We start from the raw sequence: 17,971 nt of genomic DNA, 5'->3' as shown, positions 1-17,971 counted from the left end.
GGAGGGGGGGGGGGGGGGGGGGCGGGACCCGGTGGGGAGGTGTAGGTCGAATGTGGAAAGAGTTGGATTTTTGGCCAAACAAACATCGGGGGTTGTCTATTACCTGAGACAGAGTATTAGTTGAGTTTATACAGTATACTAATCATTATCAGGCATTAAAGGGCTGTGGATACGCACCGGATGCTTATACCAGCATTCTTTCAGGACAGGCCGTAACTTTTTGTGGACAACCACATCTTGCAGATCCTCCAGTGTCGGGTGTTGACCAATCTCTTCTTCAAATGGCAAAATGTATTCATCAACAGGCCCTGTACAAACAAACAGAGGCAAGAAACATGACTTCACTTTGACCGGTACAGCGACCTTCGATATTACACTACTGCACTATTCACTTAGAATAGAAAAGCAGAATCTAATTTTTAAAAAGGCGTCCAACTTGTCAAATTCATATTTAAAGAAACTTGAGCGCACTCGTACAATAAACAGGGGAAAGCGAACATGCAGGTACAGCAAGCAATTAGGAAGGCAAATGGTATGTTGGTCTTCACTGCAAGTGGTTTGAAACAGGAGAATAAAGGATGTTTTACTCCAATTGTAGAGGGATTTGATGGGATCACATCTGGATTAGTGGGTGCAGTTTTGTTCTCCATATTTGAGGAAGGGTAAACTTGCATTGGAGGCTGTGCAGAGCAGGTTCACTAACTTGGACCATGGGGGTGACAGGGTTGTTTGAGGAGAGACTGGGTAAATTAGGTCTATGTACTCTGGAGTTCAGAAATGCATTTGTCCAGCACAAACCCAGCAGATTCCAAAGAGCGGCACAACTAAGAGTGTGGTCACTGTTGTAATGTAGGGAATTTGTGCACAGTAAGCTCCCAGAAACAGCAAATGTGATCATCAGCAGATAATCTCTTTACATGACACGGATTAAAGGGTAAATATTGACCCTGCTCATTTTCAGAAGAATGCTGCAGAATCTTTTCTGTCTATCTGAGGGCAGCTGGGACCTCGTTTCAACATCTCCTCTGTAAGGAGACATCTCCGACAGTGCAGCACTCCCTCCACACTGCACTGGGAGTGTCGGCCTAGACGCTGTGCTCAGGCCTCTGGAGTGAGACTTGAACTGCCGACCTCTGCGATTCAGAAGTGGGTGCATCAAATGAATGGTAAGAGTTGAATGGAGAACATGTGGGCAGTTTAGCACAGTGGGCTAAACAGCTGGCTTGTAATGCAGAACAAGGCCAGCAGCACGGGTTCAATTCCCGTACCAGCCTCCATGAACAGGCGCCTGTATGTGGCGTCTAGGGGCTTTTCACATTAACTTCATTGAAGCATACTTGTGACAACAGCAATTATTATTTTAATGAAGTAATGAAGTTAACACTTGCCGTCAGCTGCAGTACACCTCATAATCAGCTCCCACAGCACCAGCCCCATGGCATACATGTCTATCCTGAGGAAGGCATCACGCTGGAAGTTAATTGCCCCCTCCAGGACCTCGGGGGCCATGTATCTTCGTGTCCCGACCTGCGGAGAAAGAAAACTCCCCCTTTAACGAAGGTGTGGTATTTGTTAAAGTGTTACAAAACTCCCTTTCTACAAAGTGACCGGTGCTTCTGCTTGAGCCACTGTTTCAGTCAGCGCCAATACGTTAACGTCAGAGCTAGCCGATGGCATGGCCAGTGGCTGGGACAGCTCCACCATCCCAACACTCATGTCCCAGGGTGTCATTCACAATAAAGACAATCTTAGAAACATAGGCATTTTATGGCACAGGTGGAGGCCATTCAACCCGTCAAGCCTGAGGTAGTTGGAAAATAATTATTCAGCCGGATCCCACCTTCCAGCTCTCTGGACACCAAGTGCATCTCCAAAAATTATTATTTTTTATTTAAAAGAGGCGATGAGTGTTTCTGCCACTACCACCCTTTCAGGCAATGAGTTCCAGAATCCTATCACCACCTGGATGAAAAACATTCCTCTAATGTCGATTTCGGCGGCGTGAGAACAGCTGGTGAGTGGTGAGTCAGTTTCAGCGGGAGCATTGCGGAAGGAGGTTGCTGGGAGGTAAGTCAACCTTTAAAAGCACTTGTCTTTGCAGGGGCAGGCCAGTCGATTTCGGCGGCGTGAGAACAGCTGGTGAGTGGTGAGTCAGTTTCAGCGGGAGCATTGCGGAAGGAGGTTGCTGGGAGGTAAGTCAACCTTTAAAAGCACTTGTCTTTGCAGGGGCAGGCCAGTCGATTTCGGCGGCGAGAACAGCTGGCTGGTTAGTCAATTTCAGCAGGAGCTGAGAAATTTTTCTTTTTCTTTATTTTAAATTAGTTTTTTAGGCGGGAACAGGAAGTCGACCCGCGGACGTCTGGGAAGACCCTCCCCAATAAATTCTGGTGGAGAGGAAACCCGAGACACTAGACGTGTAGTGTCTCCCACCCGCCCTCCTCCTCTAACCTAATAATAAAACCCATTGGTCTGAGGTAAGTACCATATTTTATTATATTATTATTATTTTTTAGCCAGATCTTGGTAGAAAGTTAGAGGAATGGCAGGGAAGGGAGTGCAATGTTCCTCCTGCAGGATGTTTGAGGTGAGGGATGCAGTTAGTGTCCCTGCTGATTTTACCTGCAGGAAGTGCTGCCATCTCCAGCTCCTCCAAGACCGAGTTAGGGAACTGGAGCTGGAGTTGGAAGAACTTCGGATCATTCGGGAGGCAGAAGGGGTCATAGATAGCAGCTTCAGGGAATTAGTTACACCAAAGATTGGAGATAGGTGGGTAACTGTAAGAGGGACTGGGAAAAAACAGTCAGTGCAGGGATCCCCTGCGGTCGTACCCCTGAGAAACAAGTATACCGCTTTGGATACTTGTGGGGGGGGGGGACTTACCAGGGGTAAGCCATGGGGTACGGGCCTCTGGCACGGAGTCTGTCCCTGTTGCTCAGAAGGGAAGGGGGGAGAGGAGCAGAGCATTAGTAATTGGGGACTCTACAGTCAGGGGCACAGATAGGAGATTTTGTGGGAGCGTGAGAGACTCACGTTTGGTATGTTGCCTCCCAGGTGCAAGGGTACGTGATGTCTCGGATCGTGTTTTCCGGGTCCTTAGGGGGGAGGGGGAGCAGCCCCAAGTCGTGGTCCACATTGGCACCAACGACATAGGTAGGAAAGGGGACAAGGATGTCAGGCAGGCTTTCAGGGAGCTAGGATGGAAGCTCAGAACTAGAACAAACAGAGTTGTTATCTCTGGGTTGTTGCCCGTGCCACGTGATAGTGAGATGAGGAATAAGGAGAGAGAGCATTTAAACACGTGGCTACAGGGATGGTGCAGGCGGGAGGGATTCAGATTTTTGGATAACTGGGGCTCTTTCTGGGGAAGGTGGGACCTCTACAGACAGGATGGTCTACATCTGAACCTGAGGGGCACAAATATCCTGGGGGGGAGATTTGTTAGTGCTCTTTGGGGGGGTTTAAACTAATGCAGCAGGGGCATGGGAACCTGGATTGTAGTTTTAGGGTAAGGGAGAATGAGAGTATAGAGGTCAGGAGCACAGATTTGACATCGCAGGAGGGGGCCAGTGTTCAGGTAGGTGGTTTGAAGTGTGTCTACTTCAATGCCAGGAGTATACGAAACAAGGTAGGGGAACTGGCAGCGTGGGTTGGTACCTGGGACTTCGATGTTGTGGCCATTTCGGAGACATGGATAGAGCAGGGACAGGAATGGATGTTGCAGGTTCCGGGGTTTAGGTGTTTTAGTAAGCTCAGAGAAGGAGGCAAAAGAGGGGGAGGTGTGGCGCTGCTAGTCAAGAGCAGTATTACGGTGGCGGAGAGGATGCTAGATGGGGACTCTTCTGCCGAGGTAGTATGGGCTGAAGTTAGAAACAGGAAAGGAGAGGTCACCCTGTTGGGAGTTTTTTATAGGCCTCCTAATAGTTCTAGGGATGTAGAGGAAAGGATGGCGAAGATGATTCTGGATATGAGCGAAAGTAACAGGGTAGTTATTATGGGAGATTTTAACTTTCCAAATATTGACTGGAAAAGATATAGTTCGAGTACAATAGATGGGTCGTTTTTTGTACAGTGTGTGCAGGAGAGTTTCCTGAAACAATATGTTGACAGGCCAACAAGAGGCGAGGCCACGTTGGATTTGGTTTTGGGTAATGAACCAGGCCAGGTGTTGGATTTGGAGGTAGGAGAGCACTTTGGGGACAGTGACCACAATTCGGTGACGTTTACGTTAATGATGGAAAGGGATAAGTATACACCGCAGGGCAAGAGTTATAGCTGGGGGAAGGGCAATTATGATGCCATTAGACGTGACTTGGGGGGGATAAGGTGGAGAAGTAGGCTGCAAGTGTTGGGCACACTGGATAAGTGGGGCTTGTTCAAGGATCAGCTACTGCGTGTTCTTGATAAGTATGTACCGGTCAGACAGGGAGGAAGGCGTCGAGCGAGGGAACCGTGGTTTACCAAGGAAGTGGAATCTCTTTTGAAGAGGAAGAAGGAGGCCTATGTGAAGATGAAGTGTGAAGTTTCGGTTGGGGCGATGGATAGTTACAAGGTAGCGAGGAAGGATCTAAAGAGAGAGCTAAGACGAGCAAGGAGGGGACATGAGAAGTATTTGGCAGGAAGGATCAAGGAAAACCCAAAAGCTTTCTATAGGTATGTCAGGAATAAGCGAATGACTAGGGAAAGAGTAGGACCAGTCAAGGACAGGGATGGGAAATTGTGTGTGGAGTCTGAAGAGATAGGCGAGATACTAAATGAATATTTTTCGTCAGTATTCACTCAGGAAAAAGATAATGTTGTGGAGGAGAATGCTGAGCCCCAGGCTAATAGAATAGATGGCATTGAGGTACGTAGGGAAGAGGTGTTGGCAATTCTGGACAGGCTGAAAATAGATAAGTCCCCGGGACCTGATGGGATTTATCCTAGGATTCTATGGGAGGCCAGGGAAGAGATTGCTGGACCTTTGGCTTTGATTTTTATGTCATCATTGGCTACAGGAATAGTGCCAGAGGACTGGAGGACAGCAAATGTGGTCCCTTTGTTCAAAAAGGGGAGCAGAGACAACCCCGGCAACTATAGGCCGGTGAGCCTCACGTCTGTAGTGGGTAAAGTCTTGGAGGGGATTATAAGAGACAAGATTTATAATCATCTAGATAGGAATAATATGATCAGGGATAGTCAGCATGGCTTTGTGAAGGGTAGGTCATGCCTCACAAACCTTATTGAGTTCTTTGAGAAGGTGACTGAACAGGTAGACGAGGGTAGAGCAGTTGATGTGGTGTATATGGATTTCAGCAAAGCGTTTGATAAGGTTCCCCACGGTAGGCTATTGCAAAAAATACGGAGGCTGGGGATTGAGGGTGATTTAGAGATGTGGATCAGAAATTGGCTAGCTGAAAGAAGACAGAGGGTGGTGGTTGATGGGAAATGTTCAGAATGGAGTACAGTCACAAGTGGAGTACCACAAGGATCTGTTCTGCGGCCATTGCTGTTTGTCATTTTTATCAATGACCTAGAGGAAGGCGCAGAAGGGTGGGTGAGTAAATTTGCAGACGATACTAAAGTCGGTGGTGTTGTCGATAGTGTGGAAGGATGTAGCAGATTACAGAGGGATATAGATAAGCTGCAGAGCTGGGCCGAGAGGTGGCAAATGGAGTTTAATGTAGAGAAGTGTGAGGTGATTCACTTTGGAAGGAATAACAGGAATGCGGAATATTTGGCTAATGGTAAAGTTCTTGAAAGTGTGGATGAGCAGAGGGATCTAGATGTCCATGTACATAGATCCCTGAAAGTTGCCACCCAGGTTGATAGGGTTGTGAAGAAGGCCTATGGAGTGTTGGCCTTTATTGGTAGAGGGATTGAGTTCCGGAGTCGGGAGGTCATGTTGCAGCTGTACAGAACTCTGGTACGGCCGCATTTGGAGTATTGCGTACAGTTCTGGTCACCGCATTATATGAAGGACGTGGAGGCTTTGGAGCGGGTGCAGAGGAGATTTACCAGGATGTTGCCTGGTATGGAGGGAAAATCTTATGAGAAAAGGCTGATGGACTTGAGGTTGTTTTCGTTGGAGAGAAGAAGGTTAAGAGGAGACTTAATAGAGGCATACAAAATGATCAGGGGGTTGGATAGGGTGGACAGTGAGAGCCTTCTCCCGCGGATGGATATGGCTGGCACGAGGGGACATAACTTTAAACTGAGGGGTAATAGATATAGGACAGAGGTCAGAGGTAGGTTCTTTACGCAAAGAGTAGTGAGGCCGTGGAATGCCCTACCTGCTACAGTAGTGAACTCGCCAACATTGAGGGCATTTAAAAGTTTATTGGATAAACATATGGATGATAATGGCATAGTGTAGGTTGGATGGCTTTTGTTTCGGTGCAACATCGTGGGCCGAAGGGCCTGTACTGCGCTGTATTGTTCTATGTTCTATGTTCTATAATCCCTTTTAAGGGAAATAAGTCTTTCTTACCCACCTTATCTAGGCCCCTCATCACTTTATGAACCTCAATTAAATCTTCCCTCGGCCTCATCTGTTCCATAGCACACAAACTCCCAACCCATCCAATCTTTCCTGTTCCATGACTGGCAACATCCTTGTAAATCTCCTCTGAACCCTCTCTGGTGCAGTCATTTCCTTTGCAGTTCCAGTGTAACCTCTCACGTACAGTATCACAGCTAATAAAGGGAAATACCCCATATGCCTTCTTAACCACTTTATCCACCTGTGCTGCCACCTTCAGGGATCTGTGGATATGCACTCTGAGATCCCACTGTTTCCCTGCACTCAAGTGTCCCACTGGTCATTGCGTATTCTCTTGCATTACCTCACACTTCTCCGGATTGAAATCCCTTTGCCACTTCTGTCCAGTCCATTGATATCTTCCCACAGTCTACCTCATTGTCGAGCACACAACCAACTTTCATATCACCATAACCTCTGAACCATTTAAGTTAAGTCTAAACCATTGACACATCCCACAAAAGGCAAGGACGCCAGGAATGAGCCCTGCTGAACCTCACTGGAAATGGCCTTCCAGGCTCACAAGACACCCATTGATCATGACCCCTTTGCTTCCCGTCACTCTGCAATCCCGCCAGCACTACCCTCAATATCTGTGCTCGTCACCTCCTCAATCAATTCAATTAAGTGAAGATGTAACAAGGGAGGTCCAGACAAGTGTCAGGCCAGTGGTGTCAATATCATCTCCGAGGACAGCAATAACACTTCGCCCGGGCACCTTCCAACCAAGAATGATCAGGAAAAGGAACCCTCCATTTTCCTCTACTTTGGCTCAACTGCTCAGGACATTGTGTCACTCCAGCTGCTCCACTTGGGAAGATCAATTAACTCGGCAAAGTCAATCCCCTGCAAAGTTCCAAACATGCTTATTTTGTTCCCCCGAGGACTAACAAGGCACCGAACGAAGGGTTTCACCTCAAACTTACGGAGAGGTAACTCTGGTCAGAATTCTCTGACCATTGGCTGACGGCACGTTTCTCTGGACATGCCGTGAGTGCGCCTCCGCCCGTGGGTTTCCTGGCTTTGGGAATTCCCATCAACAGCGGTGGAAGCAGAAAATCCCGTCTCCAGTGAACGGCTGGGGAGCTGGAGAATCGCACCCGATGTCTTTCGAACTCCTCGGTCAGCGGTTCTCTCCCTGCCTCGTGCTAATGCTGCATCTTGCTTTCCACTCACCAAACGCTTTGGCTTTCCACACAGCTTTCCGTAATCATTGTGTGTTAGGCTCTGCACAACATAATTTCAAACTAGTATTGCGTAGACTCAGCTCGAGAGCCGAGATTGAACATCATCGTGACGAGACTCCTTCGCGCCTGAACGCGTAGCTTACGCCAAACGTGCAGAATTTAGATATATTTATAGTCTCCTCCAGTCACATGTTACCGTAAAAGGTCACGCAAAGCAGCTGTGCCGTGAGCAAAGCACTCGAGCAACAAACATGGGAGTCTGCCACGCTCCTGAACGGTCAGGCAGAGCCTGCCACACGGCTCAACTCTGCAACTGCAAACAGACATGGACAGAGTGTGGAAGTGGTCCAGACACCACCGTTCTGTGCGGCTGAGTGACCAGCGTTTTAAGAAGCTGCAGCCAGTAGATATCAGACAAGGCAGTCCCCGATTGGTTTTGGTACAAAGCATTTCATCCTACACTGTTTCCCCATGAAGGATTTTAGTGGGCTGGAGTGAACTACCTGGCATCTACACCCCGTCTCCTCCGACATATATCATGGGTTCCGTGACTGGCTGGAATTCCCCACTTCTTTCATAGCACAGTTTGTGTTTTTATTTTCCTGAAGCAGATGGATGAGATCTTGTCGTCAGACCTAAGGGTTTTCATCGCTGCTTCCAGATCACAGACAGGCGCCTTTCTCTTCGCACTACAGGGACACCCGGCTTTCCATTATACAGCAGCGAAGGTATTAATCACAATGACACTGCACCTATTCACCAGTCTCACAATGGGGAATGGGGATCTCAAACAATGCGTGTATTCCATCAGAAGCCATCAACATGATGAATTTGGTGTGAGGGGGTGGAGTTAATATGACCACCATATGGTAGATGGAAAACGATCCCCCCTATTCAGTGAGAGTCAGCAAAGACACAAAGGACGAGGGGGGAAATTATTCAAAATTAAAGATTCTGATGGCAATGGACAATCACCAATCCCCCGCTCAGTGATTCACTGTTGCTACTCTATTTATCTTTGTGACGATTGAATGCCTTGAGTTTTTTTTGGTCTTTCTGTCCTTACTAACATGGCCTTGCTCCACAAGTAACTAGTAAAAGGTTTGACGTCCAGGGCTGAAGAATGATTTCACTGCTGACCGTCGATCATTTTAACTACTGAATTCATCTCCAACTGGACGACAAGAACAAAGGAACCTTGCTCCAGCTGTGCCGGGTTTTGGCGAGGCCACTCCTGGAATACGGTGTGCAGTTTCGTCTCCACATTTAAGGAAGGATATATTTACATCGGCGGCGCGGTACAGCGCAGGTTCACTAAACTGGTCCCTGGGATGAGGGGATTGTTCAATGAGGAGTCTGGGAAAACTGGGCTTATATTCTGTGGAGGTTTGAAGAGAGGCGATCTCATTGATATTGACATGATTCCGAAGGGGCTTGGCAGGGTGAACGCTGAGAGATTGTCTGCACTGGTCTGCAACGCTGGGACAAAGTGTCAGGATAAGAGGTCAATCATTCCAGGCAGCACGGTATCATAGTGGTTAGCACTGTTGCTTCACAGTTCCAGGGTCCCAGGTTCGATTCCTGTCTGTGCAGAGTCTGCACGCTCTCCCCGTGTCTGCGTGGGTTTCCTCCGGGTGCTCCGGTTTCCTCCCACAGTCCATAGAGGTGCAGGTTAGGTGGATTGGCCATGATAAATTGCTCCCAGTGTCCAAAAGGGTTAGGTGGGGTTACTGGGATGGGGTAGAGGTGCAGGCTTAAGAAGGGTGCTCTTTCCAAAAGCCGGTGCAGACTCGATGGGCCGAATGGCCTCCTTCTGCACTGTAAATTCCATGATTCTATGATTCAGGATGGATGAGGTGAAATTACTTCAATCAAAGGATTGTGAATCTTTGGAATTCTCCATCCCAGGGGTTGGGAACGCTCCATTGTAGAACAGATTTAAGGCATAGAGAGGCAGATTTTTTTGACCCTCAGGAGATTAAGGGATATGGGGAGAGGGTGGTGAAAGGTCACATTGAGTGGCGGAGACCGGAGAGGACTCTAACGGACTGCGTGATCTATCCTGCTCTTTAGTCCATTTCCCCCCTAGTATTTGCATTACCTGCCCGTGCGTGTCTCCAGGAGGCTTTCCGGGTTCAAATCTGACAGCCAGTCCGAAGTCGGCTATGCACACCGACAGGTCCATCTTCAGCAGCACGTTCTTGCTTTTAAAATCCCTGCCAACAAAAGAGGAAGAGACAGGGTTAAAGGTGATTCTCCTCGCTCCTCACGTATAAACCCAGACAAACGCAGGGACCCAGACAAACGCAGGGACCCAGATAAACGCAGGGACCCAGACAAACGCAGGGACCCAGACAAACGCAGGACCCCACGCAAACGCAGGACCCCACGCAAACGCAGGACCCCACGCAAACGCAGGACCCCACGCAAACGCAGGACCCCACGCAAACGCAGGACCCCACGCAAACGCAGGACCCCACGCAAACGCAGGACCCCACGCAAACGCAGGACCCCACGCAAACGCAGGACCCCACGCAAACGCAGGACCCCACGCAAACGCAGCGACCCAGGCAAACGCAGGACCCCAGGCAAACGCAGGACCCCAGGCAAACGCAGGACCCCAGGCAAACGCAGGACCCCAGGCAAACGCAGGACCCCAGGCAAACGCAGGGACCCAGGCAAACGCAGGGGCCCAAACGCAGGGGCCCAGACAAACGCAGGGACCCAGACAAACGCAGGGACCCAGACAAACGCAGGGACCCAGACAAACGCAGGGACCCAGACAAACGCAGGGACCCAGACAAACGCAGGGACCCAGACAAACGCAGGGACCCAGACAAAGGCAGGGACCCAGACAAAGGCAGGGACCCAGACAAAGGCAGGGACCCAGACAAAGGCAGGGACCCAGACAAAGGCAGGGACCCAGACAAAGGCAGGGACCCAGACAAAGGCAGGGACCCAGACAAAGGCAGGGACCCAGACAAAGGCAGGGACCCAGACAAACGCAGGGACCCAGACAAACGCAGGGACCCAGACAAACGCAGGGACCCAGACAAACGCAGGGACCCAGACAAACGCAGGGACCCACACAAACGCAGGACCCCACACAAACGCAGGACCCCACACAAACGCAGGACCCCACACAAACGCAGGACCCCACACAAACGCAGGACCCCACACAAACGCAGGACCCCAGACAAACGCAGGACCCCAGACAAACGCAGGACCCCAGACAAAGGCAGAACCCCAGACAAAGGCAGGACCCCAGACAAAGGCAGGACCCCAGACAAAGGCAGGACCCCACACAAAGGCAGGAACCCACACAAAGGCAGGAACCCACACAAAGGCAGGAACCCACACAAAGGCAGGAACCCACACAAAGGCAGGAACCCACACAAAGGCAGGAACCCACACAAAGGCAGGAACCCACACAAAGGCAGGAACCCACACAAAGGCAGGACCCCACACAAACGCAGGACCCCACACAAACGCAGGAACCCACACAAACGCAGGAACCCACACAAACGCAGGAACCCACACAAACGCAGGAACCCACACAAACGCAGGAACCCACACAAACGCAGGAACCCACACAAACGCAGGAACCCACACAAAGGTCTTCAGAAGATTAAGCAGACACCAGAACCCGAGCAGGGGAGGATCAGGGGTAGGCCATGCAATCCCTCAGATCTGCCCCCTACGGTTCAGTAAGGTCATTTAAAAAGACAACCTCATTCATTTAGAGCCTTTCATAACCAACAACGTTTTTACAGCCAAAGCGCAGTCACTGTTGAACTGTAGGAAACGCAGCAGTCAATTTGTGCACAGCAAGATCCCACACAAAGCAGCACAATCATGACCAGATAAACTGTTTGGTGATGTTTGAGCGATAGATATTGCCCACGACATTAGGTATAAATGCCCCTGCTATTCTTCCACGGTGTGCTAAAACAGGATGGCATTGCTAATCACGATGAGGGAGTCAATGGACACCGAGGAGGCATCAGGTCAGAAACCGGTCTGCACCATTCCGGGTTCAAGTCCAACAAATCAAAAGACAGAAGCAAGAGTTCCTTGAATTCAATTGAAAATAATGGAACTGATTAAACGGAAAGATTACCTGCACAACAAGAACCTAGCTAGCAGCAGTCAGTGTGGACTCAGGCCAGACTCCTTGATTTCTCTGAGGAAGTTACAAAACCAAGGTGACTGGGCCAGGGTTTATAAGCTATTTTAAAGGAAATTCAGAAAGGCATTTGTTAAAGTTCCACATGAAAGACTGTCAAATTCAAAGCTGCGGGGATTCAGGGTAAAACTTGGATATGGATAATAAATTTGACAAAAACGTAGAAAACAACTAACTTGGAGGAGCTAAGGGCAGCATGGTGCACAGTGGGTTAGCACTGCGGCCTCACGGCGCCGAGGTCCCAGGTTCGATCCCGGCTCTAGGTCACTGTCCGTGTGGAGTTTGCACATTCTCCCCGTGTTCGCGTTGGTTTTGCCCCCACAACCCAAAAATGTGCAAGCTAGGTGGTGGATTGGCCACGCTAAATTGCCCCTTAATTGGAAAAAAAATTAATTGGGTACTCTAAAATTTAAAATAAAACTTGGGAGGAGCTAGGTTGGACCAGGTGGTTAGGGTAATACTGACTGAATGTCCCAAAGGTTGGGAGGCTCTATTGACTTGCACGCAGAAACTCAGGAGAAATGACCAAATTTGCAGATGATTTGAAGCCTGCAGGAAATAACGCAGAAATGCCAAAATGAGCGAAACAAGATGCGAGTAGGCAGAATAATAGGAATGGGCCATTCAGCCCCTCAAACCTATTCCACCATTGAAATAGATCGTGACTTAATGCCATCGACCCACTTGGTTTATGTCCCTTAATACTTGACAAAGCCCTATCAAACATTTAGTTTTGAAATTCTCCATTGACCACCACCCACTCGCATCTCAAGCTGCGCCCCCCCCCCCCCCCCTGCCCCCTCCCCCGTCCCATATAAAACCAATCAGCATAATACAGGGACGTTGTTCTAACAGAAATGCAGCATCAGTTTGGTAGCTAATTCTCCCAAACTCCCTTCTAGCAATTAAGAGGGCTGCAACATACATACTCGTGGAGGCCTTGGAGACAGGTTTTGTCTGAAAAATGTCTGAAATGTGCTCAAACACTTCCCACCACATCTGACTGGTGCAATTACAGTTCAGGTCCGGTGCTAAGCCGTACTGGGCATCTCAATCACAGCGGATGCAACATATTTCAACCTGCCATTGATAAAGAGCATGACCTAAGGCATGGCTAAGAAAGGCAGGTAGGGTTATTCTTAAACAGCAGCCCCGCTCCCCCCCCCCAAATAGATGAGAAGAGCAAGGAATGCCCTCCCATGGCGAGAGCTTTTCATTCTGCTGGCCCTGGTATCAGTTGCAAGGTCTGTTGCAGATAAAGGGGCAGATGGACACTTTGACTCTTGGACAAAGTCAAGAATTCTCATCTGAATCTACACCGCTTCAAATAAGCTGCTTCTTTCTCCAAGTGCCCTCAACCCCACCCGTCTCTGTCCTATCCTCATTTCTATTACCCTATCGACCAGTCTCAGGCAATTAAAAAGATCTTGGGTCACGCTCCTTCAGATGCAGGAGGTCCCCCCTCCCCCCCAAATATAGATAATAGCAACTTAGTGATACAGACTTGCTGAACCTTCAGTAATCTCAGAGAAATGGGAACCAGATGCAGTTAGATATTAAAACCCTCCCTTGTTTTTCATCGCCAAGACAGGCTTCCTGCCAGAACTAATGGATGGAGGGGAATACAAAATTCAGTGCTCAGAACTCGCGTGATAATGCATAATTCAGCACTCAAAACCCACCTATAGGAGGGTAGGCACATTGGAAAAGGAGGAGGCCATTTACCCCTCAAAGCTGTCCCACCATTTATTGAGATCATGGCTGAGCTTTGACCCCACTCCATATACTTCCTTTGGCCAATATCCCTTAATATCTTTGTTTGACAAAAATCTACCTATCTCAGATTTAAAATTAACTGATCTAGCTGCAACTGCTGTTTCCGGGAGTGAGTTCCAAACCTCTACATCCTTTGAGCCAAGTTCTTCCTAACATCTCTCCTGAACAGACTAGTCCTAATTTTTAGACTATACCCCCATTAGTTTTACAATCTCGAACCAGCGGAAATAGTTTATCTTTATCTGCCCTGTCTTTCCCTGTTAATATCTTGAATACTTCGATCAGATCACCCCTTAACCTTTTAAGTTCTAGCGAAAACAGGTCTAATTTGAGTAATGTCTCCTTTTAACTCAACCCTTGTCATCCAGGTATTATTTTTGTAAACCTACGTTGCACTCCCTCCAAGGCCAAAATATCCTTCCCACGGTGTGGTGCCCAGAGCTGCTCGCAATACTCCAAGTGGGATCTAACCAGCTTTTGTAAACCAGCTTTATACTCCAATCCTCCAGCTACAACGGCCAGCATTCCATTAGCCTTCTTGATCATTTTCTGCAGTTATTTGGTGGCATTATCTGGGCACCTGAACCCCCAAGTCTCTTTGGACATCCACTGTACCTAACCTCATTCCATTTAGAAATTATTCTAGGGCTGGTTTAGCACAGGGCTATATCGCTGGCTTTGAAAGCAGACCAAGGTAGGCCAGCAGCATGGTTCAATTCCCGTACCAGCCTCCCCGAACAGGCCCCGGAATGTGGCGACTAGGGGCTTTTCACAGTAACTTCATTTGAAGCCTACCTGTGACAATAAGTGATTTTCATTTTCATTATTCTGCTCTATCCTTTTTTGGTTCAAAATGGATAACCTCACACTTGCTCACATTGAATTCCATCTGCCACAGTTTTGCCAATTCACCTAGCCTGACAATATCTCCTTGCAATTTTATGCTATCATCTAGGCTGCCTACAATGCCACCTAACTTTGCATCATCAGCAAATGTGGAGAAATTCCTTTCTATGCCATCATCCAAGTCATTAATGAATAATGTGAATAGTTGAGGCCCCAACACAGATCCCTGTGGTGCACCACTGGTCACCTCCTGCCAATTAGAGTACTTACCCATTATCCCCACTCTCTGTCGCCTACCACTCAACCAATATCCTAACCATGTCAATAATTTTACCTGAGTTAACAGTCTCTTTTGTGGAACTTTATAAAATATCTTCTGGAAGTCTATATAAACAACATCCACAAACATTCCCTTGTCCACTACTACCTTAGTCACCTCTTCAAAAAATTCAATAAGATTACGCACGGCCTTCCCTGCACAAATCCATGCTGGCTCTCCCTGATCGACCGACATTTTCCAAGGTGTTCAGTTACCCCATCCCTGATTATAGACTCCAGCAACTTCCCCACCACTGGTAGGTATGATCACAGCTTTATACACAACAGGTTTATGTTGTACGTTTGATACTCCGTTTCCTCCACAGTCTCTCATGAACTAAGTGGCAGTACAGCGCTTTGGGACATCCTGAGATTCTGAAAGGTGTTCTTTAAGTACTATGCCTTCATTCCGAAGCTCCTCCATATCATTTTCTATTGGGTTATGTCCCTGTCTTCACCACATTCTTCAACTACTGCATCCAGCATTCTCTTGGATAGTTAAATGCAAATCCTTTCTTTGAACACCAGCTGCTCTGCCTCCCCGAGATGGTGTGCCCTAGTTATCTGATAAAGGACTGTGAAATGTCACTTTTCAGTCCTGATTTGCTCATTTTAAATAAAAAGCCACGTAATCCCCCCTGGTCCAATGAACCCTCTGTCGCTGTGAACAATTTGGCTCAACTTTTGCCCCTTTGTAGCTTTACTTACTACATACCATTAACCATGGGACAATTCAGAGCACATTTAAACTTTAACTGACTCTTCAGAGTTTATGCAAACATAAATCAGATGATTTGAGGAGACTTCTGCAATAGGAAGCTTTGTACTTTTATGAAAAACGCAACTCTAGATTATCCTGAAAATGTTTCTTCCCTTTGCACTTGGTGTTGTTTCATTTTCAAGACCAGAGACAAAGAGAGACAGCTTAGGAATTACTATGAAACAATCACTTTAATCATCTAACTAACCCCACTCACTCATAGTCAGGTAGGTCTTGCCACAATGTGATTAAGAGGGGGAGAAGCTGGGCTGTAAAGCAATAGAGGTGACTAGGGAGGGCAGTGTTAAGAGCAAACATCAGAAGTTGCAAGTGTTAAGTGTCCAAATTACCCGCAAAGTAACATGCACAAAAACAAAACAAAGTTTGATCAGCAGTACACATAGTGCCTGGGCAAGGAGTTTAACGACAAGGAAGGAGGAAGGTACTCGTACAAACATACATAGATGGGGCGGCGCGGTGGCGCAGTGGTTCGCACTGCTGTCTCAGCGCCGAGGACCCGGGTTTGAATTCCGGGCCTGGGTCACTGTCTGTGTGGAGTTTGCCCATTCTCCCCGTGTCTGCGTGGGTCTCACCCCCACAACCCAAAAATGTGCTGGGTAGGTGGATTGGCTACGGTAAATTGCCACTTATTTGGAAAAAAACAATTGGGTACTTTAAATTTAAAATTTTTTAAAAAGATACATAGAAAATAAGAGTAAGCCATTCTGCCCCTCGAGTCTGCTTCACCATTCATTATGATCATGGCTGATCATCAAGTTCAATACCCCCTCCCCCCCCACCCCCATATCCCTTGATTTCTTTAGCCCCAAGAGCTATATCTGATTCCTTCTTGAAATTACACAACGTCGTGGCCTCAACTGTGGTAGCGAGTTCCACAGGTTCAGCACTCTCTGGGTGAAGAACTTTCTCCTCATCTCCGTCCTAAAAGGTTTACCCCTGATCCTCAAACTATGACGTCTAGTTCTGGACTCCCCCACCATCAGGAACATTCTTTCTGAATCGACCTCGTCTAATCCTGTTAAAATTTTGTATGGTTCTACAAGATCCCCCCACACTGTTTGACAAGGTCCCTCTTAGACTAGTACAAAAGGTGAAGTCACACGGGATCAGGGGTGAGCTGGCAAGGTGGATACAGAACTGGCTAGGTCATAGAAGGCAGAGAGTAGCAATGGAAGGATGCTTTTCTAATTGGAGGGCTGTGACCAGTGGTGTTCCACAGGGATCAGTGCTGGGACCTTTGCTCTTTGTAGTATATATAAATGATTTGGAGGAAAATGTAACTGGTCTGATTAGTAAGTTTGCAGACGACACAAAGGTTGGTGGAATTGTGGATAGCGATGAGGACTGTCAGAGGATACAGCAGGATTTAGATTGTTTGGAGACTTGGGCGGAGAGATGGCAGATGGAGTTTAATCCGGACAAATGTGAGGTAATGCATTTTGGAAGGTCTAATGCAGGTAGGGAATATACAGTGAATGGTAGACCCCTCAAGAGTATTGAAAGTCATAGAGATCTAGGAGTACAGGTCCACAGGTCATTGAAAGGGGCAACATAGGTGGAGAAGGTAGTCAAGAAGGCATACGGCATGCTTGCCTTCATTGGCCGGGGCATTGAGTATAAGAATTGGCAAGTCATGTTGCAGCTGTATAGAACCTTAGTTAGGCCACACTTGGAGTATAGTGTTCAATTCTGGTCACCACACTACCAGAAGGATGTGGAGGCTTTAGAGAGGGTGCAGAAGAGATTTACCAGAATGTTGCCTGGTATGGGGAGGGCATTAGCTATGAGGAGCGGTTGAATAAACTCGGTTTGTTCTCACTGGAACGAAGGAGGTTGAGGGGAGACCTGATAGAGGTCTACAAAATTATGAGGGGCATAGACAGAGTGGATAGTCAGAGGCTTTTCCCCAGGGTAGAGGGGTCAATTACTAGGGGGCATAGGTTTAAGGTGAGAGGGGCAAGGTTTAGAGTAGATGTACGAGGCAAGTTTTTTACGCGGAGGGTAGTGGGTGCCTGGAACTCGCTACCGGAGGTGGTGGTGGAAGCAGGGACGATAGTGACTTTTAAGGGGCATCTTGACAAATACATGAATAGGATGGGAATAGAGGGATACGGACCCAGGAAGTGTAGAAGATTGTAGTTTAGTCGGGCAGCATGGTCGGCACGGGCTTGGAGGGCCGAAGGGCCTGTTCCTGTGCTGTACATTTCTTTGTTCTTTGTTTGTTCTAAACTCCAATGAATATAATCCTAACTGAGTTTGTCTCTCCTCATATGACATCCCAGGAATCAGCCTGGTAAACCTTCGCTGCACTCCCTCCTTAGCAGGAACATCCTTCCTCAGATAAGGACACCAAAACTGCA

General features: G+C 48.0%; 1 protein-coding gene across 2 annotated transcripts in view; it reads right to left on the bottom strand.

Annotated features, from left to right (window-relative positions):
- Positions 1-17,971, bottom strand: part of LOC140424755 (activin receptor type-2B) — a 771,495-nt gene that overhangs the window by 14,016 nt on the left and 739,508 nt on the right. For both annotated transcript variants that reach the window (XM_072508132.1, XM_072508134.1), the window contains exons 8-10: positions 9,806-9,920; positions 1,389-1,527; positions 178-308 (exon numbers count right to left, since the gene is read on the bottom strand). In XM_072508132.1, the coding sequence (XP_072364233.1) occupies positions 178-308; positions 1,389-1,527; positions 9,806-9,920 (385 nt within the window). The remainder of the gene's footprint in view (positions 1-177; positions 309-1,388; positions 1,528-9,805; positions 9,921-17,971) is intronic.

This window comes from Scyliorhinus torazame, chromosome 6 (assembly GCF_047496885.1).
Source record: "Scyliorhinus torazame isolate Kashiwa2021f chromosome 6, sScyTor2.1, whole genome shotgun sequence".
In the NCBI taxonomy this organism is placed as follows: Eukaryota; Metazoa; Chordata; class Chondrichthyes; order Carcharhiniformes; family Scyliorhinidae; genus Scyliorhinus; species Scyliorhinus torazame.
The sequence above is the reverse complement of the archived record's forward strand: the minus strand, read 5'-3'. Positions and strand labels throughout refer to the sequence as shown.